The sequence below is a fragment of the Marmota monax genome, unplaced genomic scaffold (genome assembly GCF_021218885.2).
Source record: "Marmota monax isolate L192 unplaced genomic scaffold, Marmota_monax_Labrador192_F-V1.1 WCK01_AAM20220418_F8-fsc00009, whole genome shotgun sequence".
NCBI classification, from domain to species: domain Eukaryota; kingdom Metazoa; phylum Chordata; class Mammalia; order Rodentia; family Sciuridae; genus Marmota; species Marmota monax.
The window spans coordinates 10,772,227-10,786,639 of NW_026694710.1; the positions used below are offsets into that span (position 1 = coordinate 10,772,227).

At 46.8% G+C, this 14,413-nt stretch overlaps 1 protein-coding gene across 3 annotated transcripts in view; it reads left to right on the top strand.

Moving 5' to 3' along the window:
* Positions 1–14,413, top strand: part of Ccdc149 (coiled-coil domain containing 149) — a 129,831-nt gene that overhangs the window by 80,522 nt on the left and 34,896 nt on the right. For 2 of the 3 annotated variants that reach the window (XM_046423567.1, XM_046423571.1), the window contains one exon: positions 9,257–13,839. In XM_046423567.1, coding sequence (XP_046279523.1) covers positions 9,257–9,690 — 434 coding nt within the window. In that variant the 3' untranslated portion in view covers positions 9,691–13,839. Of the gene's footprint in view, positions 1–9,256; positions 13,840–14,413 lie in introns of those variants that run through there. The other variant, XR_006846992.2, reaches the window with a different exon arrangement.

Below are 14,413 nucleotides of genomic sequence, written 5' to 3' on the forward strand. Positions count from 1 at the left end.
CTACTCAGACTTAACATGGTGGAGTCAGCCTCCTTCCTTCTCCATCTTGTCTGTCACAGAACTCCTTCTGTAATGTCCTGCCCCTGGGTCCCTCCCACCGCTGGCTTGATTCAGGTCCCCGTGGCCTCGTTGGCAACCCCCTCCTGGATTTTCTGCCTCCCACAGCAGGATAAAGCTGCCAGCTGGTTTTCCATCGTGTCTGTAAAACCCTGCGTGGTGCTCAACTGTCTTCTGCCTAAAATCTCTGTACCTGGCCTTGCCCACCTTTCTAACCTTATGGTCATTGGAACTTTAATCCAGTGGGCTAACAAGTTAGCTATGATTGGGCACAACTTGAAGTATCAACAGTGTATTACTTACCAGGAGGCTTTGGGTCAGATAGGTGGTTCTGCTGCTCTGAGCTGGATCAGAACCTGTTCAAAACACTCATTGTAGTACATGGGAGGGGGTAAACTAGAAGCCAGGCCGTGTCCGGGATCTCAACTAAAAGACTCCCCAAGTACTTGTGGGGGAGTTCCTAGAGAAAACCCCTAACTCTGGTAGGTTCCACACTGACAGAGAGCAAGGGTGGTACTTTCCAATCTGTAGCACGTGGCTGTTTGCAAGGGTGGCCCGTCACACACCCCACCTCGTGTCTTGGCTGGTGGTCATCCCATTGCAGCAGCCAGTGCAGAACACCCTGTCTGCTCTGGGTGCGCTGAGCCCGGGGGCTGCCCTGGGCCTGGGCCTGGGCCTGCTGCCCTGAACTGGAGCATGAACCTGGCTTGATTTTCACAAGGGCGGCCTTAAGTAATGGACTGATTCAAAACGATAGTTCCCAGAGCTCCATCATCAGCTCTCATTGTTCCCACCCCATCCTCACCAGCACTGGAGGAGGCAAGGAGGCATTTTGGAGTGGCTGTCAGCATCTGGGATGGCCACACCGCTGCTGCAGCCCTGATTAATTCCAACCCAAAGCAGCGCACACTCAGGAGCACAAAGCCCAGCAGAGACCAGTGAACAAAGGCAGACAAATGTCCCCTTTGGGCCAAAGAGGCAGAACGCATTTAGGGGTCTAGCAATCATTTCTATAAAGCAACACTGGTGTTTTTCATCTTTAAAGAAGAAAAAGCACTTTTCTTTCCACACTATTTGTGTCATGAGGCATCTCTGTCAGTCAACTGCCTTATCATTATTGAGATGTGTATTGTTATGAATAAGTATTAATGATATTAATTCTGTTTGCTAAAACAGCACAGAAAATTGCTATTATTTGCAATAATATTTTCCTACTCTTGGCTGCTTCAGAAATCTTTTATGCAAATGGCAATGCTGTTCTGGAAGGAAGAATACAACCCCCACAGCTTAAGAGTTAACGTTCCAGAATCCCAGAGTTAAAGGGGGATGTTGCCACCACAGCAAGTAACCAGAAGTCTCAGGGACAGAGCAACAGCTGTGACATTTTCAGGAACTTTTCACTTGTCCTGACGATGACTTGAGTATAGAACACTTTTGGGATATCTTTTAGGTAAATGAAAGAGGGGACTGTGTTGGTGAATCCCACTGTTGTCCCATAATCCAATGCCAGGGCCTGGCCCCTTTATCTTTATCATCCTGATCCTGGAAACATAGCCTTTCTCAGAAAAAAATAAATAGGACCAAACAAGAACTGCAGCCTGTGTTTGTGCATCCCCTTACTACGGCTGTTTTAACCTAGAACGAGAATGGTGGCAGTCATGTCCCCTCTACCGCCCCCATTCCCCTGCAAAAAGGTTAAAAATGTCTCCCTGGTCATCTCAGAGGTTTGCCATTTTTAAAAAAGATTCATATATTTGGACATGAGCAGAATGTCATCTAAAGAAATGGCAGGAGGCAAAATACGAGTGACCAAAAGGCCCCGTGTCTTTTAGACTACGCTCCCTGCGAGGTGAACGAGACAGAGAAGATCAACCTGAATCATGGTAAGAACACACTGCAAATGGCTCAGGGCTAGGGTGTTAGGAGTGAGGTTAATTAATTTTTCAGGGGCAGCAGAATATAGTGTTAAGTGTCCTGGAAGAAATAATTTCATAAGACTAATTTCCAGAAGAGTTTATTCATCTCACATTGGTGAAAAATGTAGCTGCAGAAGGCACCATCATTTACTCCTTCCGAATCAAGCTCCCGACTCCGCTGCAAACTTGCTCCTTTGACTCCCTGTTTCTCATGTCCCCTCTGCAACCACCATAAAAATCTCCATTTGTTGGTATGAAATGTATATGATTGCTCCTTGAGCTACCTTAGGTGTAGCTAAATGTTTGTGTGAATTAGGATAAATCTCTTTTTTTTCCCCCAGAAAGTACCATTTAAGAACTTTCAGGGTAGCAATCTGAATTGAATATAACTTGCAATGAAGAATATAAATTCAAGGATTAATTTTCATATATTAATGCATGGCATTTAAAAATGTGTGCTAATATATTCATGCATTCATGTACCAGCCCATATATCCAACTATTTAATAAACTATTTATTGAGTCCCCACAGTAGAATACCGATAAAGTTAAAAAAAAATTAATCAGGCTAGAATTTATACTAAAGGTATTTTGAGGTAGCAGTTTAGTGGGAGGAGTGTGGCCTTATGGGAAGTCAGGCACTGGGAATGTGACCTGTGGCAGAGTGAACCAGATGGGCTTCATGTGGGAGGTGGCGTTGGGCCTGACCCTTGAGGTTTATCATTGGGATATAAAAGGGAATGACGGTCCTGGAAGAATCAACCACCGTAGCAAAGGCAGGGGACTGGGTGGTGCACCAGAAAGGGCTGGCCTTGCTGGAGGGTGGGGTTGGGGTACAGGAGTTAAGGGAGACACACGTGGGGTCCTGGAAGCCTGAGTGCTAGTTACTAGCTTGGGCTTTGTTCCAAAGCACTGGCAGCCTTGGAAGGTTGTGCTGTCTGGGGGAAGCCGGGGTGAGGTTTGCACTTCAGGCTCACAGTGCTCCTCACACTGTGGTGTGTACCCACATCGCCTGGAATCTTACTAAAATGCAGCCGCAGAACCAGTAGATGTGGGGAGGTGGTATCTGAGATCTTGTATGTCTACCAAGCTCCCAGTGCTGGGCTGCAGACCCCACCTGAAGTAGCAAAGGTTTTAGGGATGGCTCCTCCCCCAGGAGGGTGAACTGGAGCAGGAGGAAGTGAGGCCAAGGAACTGATTAGGAACTAACATGTGTTGTGATCCTAGCTGAACAGGTCTGAATAGGGTTTTTTTTTTTTCAATCCAGGTTTGCTTAATTCACTAATTTATATATTCATATATTTCATTTAAGCACAAGGAATGGTCTCATTTTCAGGTACAGTATTTATGTAGAAGAGGAATGCACAGTTATACATGACTCAATTCAGACTTTGGAGAGTATTAAGTAGATTTGATTGAAAGCGTCTCTGAGATTTTTCTGTGGTCATCAAAAAGTATAAAGAGCTGAGTGTGATGGCATGCATCTGTAATCTCAGCTACTGTGGAGGCTGAGGCAGGAAGATTGCAAGTTCAAGGTCAGCCTGGGCAACTTAGAAAGACCCCATCTCAAAATTAAAAAGACTGGGGATGTAACTCAGTGGTAGAGCACCTCTGGGTTCAACCCCTAGTAAAACACACACACACACACACACAGCTAAAGGGAACAAAATGGCTTTTTTAAGTGTGAAAAGGAAATTTGTACCAGGAGAATTAGAGGGAAGACCTGCTTTGCTCAGGCGAAACCCACCATCTCCTCCCTAACGATTTCACTTTTTTAAAAAATCACCTATAATCACTTCCTCTTGTTTTCTATCTTCTTTTTTTGGTAGTTTCATTTTTATTTCATGATCCATCTTATTTAGCTGTCTCATTTCTAGGGTTTCTCAGCTTTTTAAAACCAGATTTAGCCCATTTAGAAATATTGTTCTTAATTTTTAATTGACACAGTTGATGCATAATGATACTCATGTTTATGGGATATACTGTGACCTTTCAATACATGTGTACACTGTGTTAAGATCAAATCAAGGTCATGGGATATCCATAATCTCAAATATTCATGATTTTTTGGGTATTGGAAACATTCAAAATCCTATCTACTAGATGTTTTGAACTATACAATAAATGTGAACCATATAATCTTTTTTTTTACTTTCTTAAGATTTTAAGCACTTATTAGGTAAATAAGTGCTTAAAATGCATCTAGTTGTTTAATTAAATGTAGATTTGAGTACTTCTTTATTTAATTAAACAAATTCATAAAAATTTGTTTAATTTATTTAATTAAACAAATTCATAAAAACTGTTATGCATTGCATAAAATTCGACTGGATCATGGATATCATGACCATCATTATATGTTGCATTGTTATGCGTTAACTACATTTCAACTCAATCTTTTTAGATTATATCTTCTTTTTAGGTAAAAACTTGAAGTGTAACAATGTATTAGATTTATGCCTTCTTGACTATATGATCTTTCTAAATCAAGTAATCCTCAAAGTTTATATATAATCCTTATGGACAGTTACTGCATACCTGTCACCTGCGGGGGTCTGAGTGTCTGAAATATCCAGCCTGGTTTGCATCTGCTGTCTGAATGCTTCCCGGTACACTGGCTGAGATGGTGTATGAAGGTCATGTCCAACCAAGCCGTGGGGAAACAGGCCACCACCACTGATGTGGAGGGACCTTAGACGGCTGACCCGTAGTTTACATTGAGAAGGAAGAGTGAGCAGAGGCAGACAGCAGTGGCCTGGTCAGCTCAGGCTGCTCTAGAAGAATACTATGTATTTACTGATTTAAACAACAAATACTAACTTCTCATCATTCTGGAGGCTGGGAGGTCCTGGTTCAGGGTGCTGTGGGTTCAGTGATGAGGACTCTTCCTGGCTTTTGCGTGGTGGCCTTCTTTCTGTGTCCTCACGAGGTAGACAGAGAGTCTTATAAAGGCACTGAACCTTTCATGGGGGACTCATCTTCATGACCCTTTGAAACCTGATCACTACCCACAGTTCTCATCTCAAAAGCCATCATGTTGGGGGCAAGAGCTTCAGCACAGGAATTTGGAGAGGAAATGGTATTCAGTTCATCACCCAGAGGGACACGGGCAGGGCTTGGCCATGGATGGAAAGGACGAGGAGCTAGATATACTAAAGTGGCTTCAAGTCTGAAGTCTAGGTGACCACAGGGCAGTACTGGAATGGCATCATGGCATCAGAAGAAGGTGTGCTGGGGGAAAACTGTCTTCCAGAAAGAGCCAGCAGGTTTTCAAGGTAGAGGATCCAATCAGCAGTCAGAAACATTCTGTCAGATTGTCCTGTGGGGTAGGAGGTAGAGCCACGGATACAGCTGTGGAAGTTGCACTTGTGGGCAGGGGTTAAGGTGGCCAGTGAGCAAGACTGCATGAAGAAGGGAAGTGAAACAGAGGCCACATCACTGGGGAAGACCTCTGAGAGGGGCCAGGAGATATCAGGATCAGCCAAGGAAACCAGGAGGGCAGATAACGTTCCCAAAGATTTCAGGCTGAATTCCCTGGAACCCATAAACCCTACCTCCTCTGGCACAGGAATTTCACAGAGATGACTGATTGATGGATCTTGAATTATCTGGTGAACCCTAAATGTGGTCACATGTCTCCTTCCATGAAGAAAGCAAAAAGAGACAGAGAAGGTGACAAAGGTGGGAAGGAGGCAGCCATCAGAAGCTGGGAGAGGTCAGGAGCAGACCTCCCCTGGGGTCTCCAAGGGAGTGTGGCCTTGGCTGCCTCCCAGTGGAACCCACCTTGGACTTCTGAACTCAGATCTATAAGAGAACCCATTTGTGGTGTTTTAAGTCATGAAGTCGGTGGTTATTTGTTACAGCAGCCGTAGGAGACTAATACAGCATGCTCACAGAACGAGCTTGGAGGAGAAACAAAAGAACATGGTATTGTCCCAGAAAACACAGGCAGGGAAAATTGAGAGGGTTGTGTGGCCGGTGGAGATGGGTGCTACCAAGGAGACAGAGGAGGGGACTGAGAAGAGAACAGGAGCTGGTGATGCGACCTCCCTGGTGGGGAGAACATAGGTCAGATTGAAGGATCCAAGGTATGAATCAGACTTGGGAAATGGAAGCAGTGGGTGTAGACTCCCCAGCCTACAAATCATGGCAGATTCTTGGAGTTTGCATATCTTATTTTTTTAAACTAGGAACACAAGCACTTGTTAAAAATGTAAATAGCAAAAAGAAAAAAATGTAAATAGCACCAAAAGTGCGATTCAATTCAGAGCCTTCTCCACCCTTGCTTCCTGCCCTGGTCCTTAGTCTGTTGTTCCCCAGAGGCAACTTAACATTTTTTAGTGTCTACAGTTTGAACATCCCTAATCTGAAATTTGGAAGGCTCCAAAATCTGAAACTTTTTGCATGCTAACATGATGCCCCAAGTGGAGTTCTGCACTTGACCTCATGTCATGGATCACAGTCAAAATGCACATGCACCGAAAATATTGCATACAATTCTTTTTGTGCTGTGTGTATGAGGTGTGTATGAAATGACTGAATTTCATGTTTAGACTTGGATCCCCTTCTAAGATATCTCATTATGTATGGGCAGAGGTTTCAAAAAAAATATCTGAAATTCTTCTAGTCTTAAGCATTTAGAATAAGGGATGCTCAACCTGTACCTCTGGAAAGAATTTTACAATTGGTCAGAGTACTTCTGTACATAATCACCTGTTGGTGAGCTATTTCCATGTTTATGCTATTAAAATCAATGCTGTATTGAGCATCCAGGAACCAATGTCTTGAAATATTTGGGCTGATCTCCCTGGGTAGATTCCTAATGTTAGAATTACTTTCTCAAATGCTTTTAAGGATAAGATAGATGATGTCCAAATGACCTATAAAATCATTTGGGTACTTTTCATTCTCTTACTTTATATAATTGCCCTTATTTCCCTATATCCTTAGCAATGCTGAACTTTGTAAAACCTTTTAATTTTTGCCAGTTGATATGATGGAAAACCACCTGTTGCAATTTAGATTGCGTTAATTGTGTGTGATGATATGAGCCATTTCATGTGCTCACTGGCCATTTGTATTCTTTTTCCTGTGAATTGCCTGTCTTCATTCAATGTTTTTCATTCAATATTTGTTGGAAATTGTGTGTTTAAATAAACCACTTCTAAGCATGGGGGAAAAATCCTACAAACCTCATATAGAGCAAAAGGAGCCAGACAGAGACTGGTGTGCACAGGTTCCAGTATATAAAGTTCAGTGACCAGGCAAAACTGATTTGGACATTCTAAACAGGATAGTGATTAGAGAAGTGACCAGGCAGGGATTCTGGGGGCACTAGACTAGGAAGTGTTTGGAGGAGATGGGTAATATTCTGTTTCTCATCCCAGTTTCTGGTTCTGTTAGTGTATTCACTTTGAGAAAATTCATTTTTCTTAGTATAGTTTGGATCTTATGTGGCATCTTAAGATCATGTGTTAGAGGCTTGGTCCCCAGGGAGATGTTACTGGGAGGTGCGAAAACTTTAAAAGGTGGGGCCTAGAGGGACGTCTTCAGGTCATTGGGGGGGGGGGTGCCTTTGAAGGGAACAGTAGAAGCCTGGGCCCTTCCTCTCTTCTCTTCTGCTTCCTGGTCAGGAGGCAGCTGTTGTGGTCCACCTCATACTCCTACCACGATGTGCTGCCTTGCCCAAAGTGATGGGCCCAACCAAAACTGAGAGCCAGAAAAGCCTTTCTAAGTTAGATGTCTCAGGTATTGGCTGTAGTAACGGGAAGCTTGATCATGCAGAGCTGTATGCTTATGTAGATTTGTCCAATCTCCTCACATTATACTTTCATTAAAAAAAAAAAAGTAAGGCCTATTTTTGAAAATATTCTTGAGTGCTTACAATGTGTCCGATAATGCGGACCAGCCAGCCGAGGCTCCTGTAATCATGGACTTAAAGTTCTTGGATAAGTTAACACTTGTCAAATGCTTAGCTCAGTTCCCAGCACAGAAGCGCACCCATGTGTGAGCTGGCAGGGTTCACTTTAGAGAGGGGAGAAACTGAACGGTGTCATCAGAGACCTAAAAGGCATGTCCCCTTCCTGGAAGGTCACCTGTATGTGAATGAACCTGGGAACCGAAGCTGCAGAGTGAAACAGGACCTTGCAAAGACCTAAGTGAAAGGAATGGAAATTGATCCCGAGCCTCCAAGGAAAAGGTTTTAAGCAAGCAAATGACCTGTTTAGAACATGCTCCACCTTGTCCCCACCCCTGCTTGTTCATCCACTCCCCACACCCAGCATGCAGCCTGAAAACACACCTGCACGTGTCTGATGGCAAACCCAGTGAGAATGGGTTCTACTGTGACCCCGTTCAGGAGGGCCAGGAAGTGTGGCCCTCCACCCCTAGCCAGGGCCTGTGCTAAACAGGCCCAACTGTGCTCTTCTGTAAGGTTCATCACTGCTTTGCCCGAGGGCTAAGAACAGCTGGGCTGTGGGAAGCAGTCTGCAGCTGGACTCAGGTCTGGGCCCTCCGAGATCACTCCACCAAGCTGCTGTCTGTCATCATTAGGTCTGGGAGGCACCGGAGGGAGTCCTTCCCCTCACTCTGTATCTGAGAATCAGAGGCCAGACAGGTCCTTCTGATTACAAAGTAATCAAGCAGAGAAACAGCGACAAGGTGTATCCAGGGCTCCCCCTTGTCTCCTGCCCCTTCTTCTTGCAGCTGTAGAATTTGCATCACATAGAAAAGGTGTTCAGGGACCGTAACTTAGTGTGGAAGGAGGGAACATGAAGCTGCTTTTGCACATAATCTTTTCTTTGAGATTAAAGAAACATCAAAGAACAGAGGTGCTGATGGAGGACAGTAAGGGATGCAGTGACACTAAATCCCTCTCACACTGGCCTTCTGTTTCTCACCCTGGAGGCGCTCAGAGCCTCCTTCCTTTACTATAAAAAGCCCCAGGTCTTCCCTGAGCTGCCCAATGACAGTCTGGTCACAGGGAGGCCAGTAGAGGTGAGGAGGAGGTGGCCAGGCACCTCAAGCAGAAGGATCATGAACATGACCCCGTGCACCCTGTCCTTCATCAGCGACAGCCAGTACGGGAGCATTTACGCATTCTTTAAATGTGGGTCCAGTGTTTCCCCTGGGCGGGGGCCCCCCAAATGCATGGAAGGGGAGGGCAAGAGGGGTTGTTCCTGGGTGTTCCTGCGCCGGTCACCACGGGGCGGCAGGTGGGCAGGAGAGGAGGGGCGAGGGCTGACTTGCTGCCAAGGTTTGAGGCTGTCTGCGTTCTGTTTCAGGGGAGGCTCAGAAGCAAGAAGGAGATGAAAGTCTGGCCGCCGCCGGGGTGTTGACAGCGCCTGACGATGCCGTGAGGCCCGCTGTCAGCTCCCCAGCAAATCCGAGCCCCGGGAACCCGCGAGAGCACTTTCATCCTTCATTACCCCAGTTACCTTCTGCGGAAGGAGAAGTAAACAGGCTTGGAAGGGAAATAATTAAACTGACAAAGGAACAGGCGGCTGCTGGACTGGAAGAGGTCAGGAGAGAGAGTCCCACGGAGGGCCGGAGGAGCGAGCCAGGGCTGTCCCCGCAGGGCCTGGCCTCCGGGGGGGAGCTCTCCACGTCTCCCCTGGACCGCCTGGAGGCCACCAAGCCAGTGGCCGAGGATTCCACACGCGAAGACGGCGCAGGGGTCCCGGAGGGTGGAGACACCAAGAGCGCTGTGCCAACTTGAGAGGGATCAGGGTCCGACGTGATGGCACACTGGAGGCACCAGGGACGGTAAGGGAAGGAGGGGACGTCCAACACGCTCTCGGGCCGCTTTCTCCTAAGACACCTCCGCGCGTGCAAGCAAGAAAACCCTGCTCCCGCTGCAAACTGGGCACGTTCCGAGGGCGGCGCCGGAACCGTTTGATTTATTCAATGCGGGTCCTCGAGCTTCTCGGCGTCCTCTCTTTCTGGAAGACGCGCTGCTGTGACACGGCCGGGCGCGGGGATCGTGGCTGCCATATGGCTGGTTCGCGGCATCCGTCTTTCTGTCAGCATTTGTTTTATTCGAGATAAGATGTTTTTCTATTAGCATTTAATGTTGTCGATCAAAATTATGGGAAGAGCTGGGAAGGGACGGGGTTTTAATCAGGCCTCCGTCGTGGTAATGGCGAGGCGGCTGGAGGGAGAGGTGTAATTGAGTGTAATGTGTCCACGGGGCCCTCGGCTGCACTCCATCATGTCAGGGCCCCAGGACCTCGCAGCGTGGGTGTTCCTGGCTTCCTGGCGGCAGCACTGTCTGTCACGGCGCCGACTGGCAGGCGAAGGGGACTTGGGCGGTCTGACAAGGCTGGCTTCTGGTTTGGAATCCTCAGCCCCTGCCCCTCTGCAGCCTGCCAGGCTGAGGGATTAATTGATCTCAAGCGAAGGAGCCCGGAGGACGGGAAGGGGCAGGGGACCCAAGCGGCGCTCTGACGTTTGTTTCTGAGATGAGATGAGGGCTAGATCTAGAAATGATGGCCTCCCTATTCGGCATGTGCTACCTACCTGCTTTGATTGCCATTTGGGGCTGGGGAAGAGCTGCTGCTTCTGGGTCAGTCTAGTTTCCTGGACCAGCCCTTCACTCCTTCAGAACATTCAGGCCACTGCCCCTGTGCCACCAGATGCTGGGGTTTTAGAGACAAGACAGAGCCCATGGCCCTACAGGGCAAGAGAGAGGAAAATACCATGACTTCACTACAGCGCAGCCCACGACAGGACTGAGAACCAAGTGTACAAGGTCAAGGGCACAGAAAGAGGGAATAGTCCCCCCCACCCCACCCCGGCTGCTACTTTCCTTGGGGATGAAATGAGCCTTTCCAGGTGGCACCAGAGCTTCAGGGAATTGCAGAGCATCAGCCCACAGACCTTTCTCTGAGCCGGGCTAGGTTCCTCCCCCCAGGATGGTCCAGTGCCGCATCCCAAAGCTCAGAACCCCTCTGAACCACAGTCATTCTTTTGAAATGCCCCCCTGCAGGGAAAAGAGAGCCTCGCAAGATGGCAGAGGTTGGAAATTCATCCTAAGAAACCAAAGCTTGTTCCAGGGCCATGGTCCTGGGTGGGAAACCTGTACAGATGGCCAGCCCTGGCCTGCATTTCCCTGTGGTTTTCATCTCCTGTGACCCTCTCCTGGCTGAATGACAGCCCATGGGATATTGTACTGCCTGACTCTGAAGGAGGAAGGAGGGCAACCAGAAGGGCCCACTGTGAGGGCCTCCAGCTGCTGCTCTCCCACTCACCAGAGGTCACCCCCCTTGAGAAACGAGAGAGTCCTGGAGTCATACCCTGTTGCTCCTTGGGACAAGGACACATCCTCAGTCCCTGACTGCAGAACCCCCAGCGTTCCGTCCCTGCCTCTGTGTTCCAGTCTGTCCATCACCCCTCAGACCTACCCCATAACTCCTGCTCAGGGGAGGTGGCTTCTGCAGCTCCGAATCTCACACAGGCCAGCAGTCGAGAACTTCTCTGAATTGGGCCTCAACTACTGCACAGGACACCAGAGCCACCAAACGAAAACACAACCAGATTTAATACAATAATAACAAAAAGAAAAATTTTGCCACACAGAAGTTCTGATGTTGACACACAGTTAGCCAAGTGTTTATCTTTAAGGCCTCATTCATCACCTTTTGGAAAGCAGAGCTTATGAGAAACTCTAACACATGTCATCAGGACCAGAAAGCTCTGGGAGCCCCAGAGAGCCTGGGCTTTGGGGAGATGGGGACAAAGGGAGCTTTGACTTAAATTCTCTGTGAACAGTTAGCTTGAGAGGGTCATGTGTTATTAGATAGACCAGGAGCCAGTGAGTTAGGATCCTGTCACATAGAATCCAAGTCCAACATGCCATTCATATGTGTGTGTGACACTATGTCCCCTCCAACACTGTTCGCCTGTCCCTCAGACATTAAAGGGAGCATCAGCAATTTCTTGTGGTCGTCTGCCTGTCTTCTTAAGAGTTGTTGGGAAAGTTTGTGGCATTCTTGTCCCCACTCCACCAGATGACCCCATGCCAATCATGGTTCTCTCAGCAGCAAGTCACCCTTACAGAAATGTCAACAAGAGGGAAGTGAGTTCTCTTGCATAACAAGGACCTCTGAAGTAGGGCACTCCAGGGCTGGTTCATTCCAGAAAGTCAGCAGCAATCTGGGTTTCCATGTCCCTGGTTCACTTTCCCCATGATAAACAAGACACTGTGCCAGCTCCAGGGATCACCTGCTGCCACACATGACCCAGGGCAGAAGGAAGTTTCTCCCCACATATGCAGGTGGGTGCTTTAGGAACAAGGAACCCAGTTCCTGCCACGTTTCATTGGTCAGAATCATCACATGCCACCTAACCAAGTCACATGCCTATGTCTAAACCAGTCCCTGGCAAGGAGATGGTTCTCCTGTGATGGGGTTGAATCCATCGAGACTTACTCTCTGGGTTGGGGAGCAGTCTTGTCCCCAGATGCACAGGCACTGAAGGGATAATAGGCCAAAGCAGACCATGTTTTCGAGGCATAGGAGACTTGGAATAGATTTAGCTAGACTTTGAGCCTCACGTGTCTAGGGTCTTGCAGCTGTCCTGCTCTGTAGGCGGAGGCTCCCGCCTGTTAGACTCTACAGGTGTGTCTGTCCACTTATTGTCCCAGCTGGCTTGCCTGCAGAATGCAGAAGAGTCTGGATAAATGCAGCTGAGCTGGCCGTTCTCCTAATGAAGGCTTCTTCCCACACTCTGCCTTCCTGGGGATGCTATTTCTTTCTTTTAATTAAGGCACATGGAAATGATCGGTATTTGTAAACCAGGCATTTCTCATCCAGATTCCTTCCTGTTCCACACTCCTCCTGCCCACCTGCCACCCTCTTCCCCTGCCTTCTCTCACAGCTTTCCCCAGGACCACTGGCCAGAGACCTGAATGGCCTCCGCTCCCAAACACATATCCCCATCCCCGTGCCAAGTTCTAGAATCAGGCTCTGCCATCAGCCATTCGCACTTTGGAGTGAATTTTCCCATGAGTTCCTCCCACTGGGAGCGTTTGCACCCTGCTGATCATACGGCATGGAAAGTTTTGTTTCCTCTTGAAGGAACTTCAAAGACCAGGTGCTTGCTTATTGAGGGCATCTTTCCTGGCTCTTTAAAATGACAGTTTCCCTTGTCCCTCTGGCTGTCTTGCTCCTACAGCACTGTGGGTGACGGCACCTACTTCGCTTCAGAAAAGTTCTTTATCTGAGCACCTTCTCTCTCGGGTATCATTCTGGAATCCTCCATCTGGATCAGTCCTCCTCCTTACTAACACCGAGGGTAGCTTCAGACAGCTCCAGTTAGGATCCCAAGAAGTCAAAGCCCAACTCACTGCTTTAATACATTCCCTTTTCCCTAAATGTCTTTCTGCACAGAGAAAATATTGAAGATCAGAGAGATGCGATGGGGAGCTCAAAGCCAATCTAATTAGAAAGAGAAACCGAAAAAAAACAAGAAGGCGTCGTCTCTCAATATTACTGTGGCTCACAAAATAAAACAAGTTGATACAGCATGAAGGCAATTTAAAGTGATAGATACAGATGTGCTGTCTTACATTTCATATCACCTCTTTACTAAGAGAATTTTTCTTCTGGATGTAGAGAGAAAGTCTGCATAATGCTGGATGGCTTGATCTGGAGAATCTGTGAGCTCAGGAATATATTTGGGGATCTTATCCAAGGCCAGTGATAGCCTATTAAAGTTAAAACAATTGGCTTTTTAATTTTTTTTATTTAAAGAAAGAAGGAACTTCTATTCATGGGCAGACCTTGCTCGATTGGGTTCTGTGATCATCATGTATCGCAACTATATCTTTTTTGTTACCTGAAATAAAAATGTGATAATTTTCCTGAAATTGATGATTAATTATATTATTTGCCTGTTCTCCCTGCTACTCTCCCTGCAGGGGCTGAAGATTGCTTCCAACGGTATTGTAGCAACTCATCCAATCTGTCACCTAAAATTATTTTATCATCTGGTAGTCATGAAAAAGATGGGGGATGTAAAGATTTTTATGCTTTCAGTCGAAAAAGGCAGATCTAAAATCAGTTAGTTTATTTCCTGCAGTCTTTCAAGTTGACCAAAGTGCTCGCTGATTTGCTCTATTTTCTTACGTTTTTAGTATTTCTGTGTATATGCACTAAAAAGCCCCGCTCAGGGAAAAAAAAAATTCACTGCAATTCTGAGAAAAAGCTTATCCTAAACATCTAAAGATAGCATTTCTAATTATTGTCTACATTGTGTTTAAACTATGCAAACTTGAACATTATTCTCACTTTACCAGCTGTGTCTAGGTAGAGTCATTACATCAAACGCTTCTAATTTTACAAAAAGAAATCAAAACAAGTGTGTGTTTAAGTCCCAGTGACAAACTCGAACCCTGTGAGTCAAATAGGCAAACTGATTAGCAAGCCGCTGGGAAGTCAAAA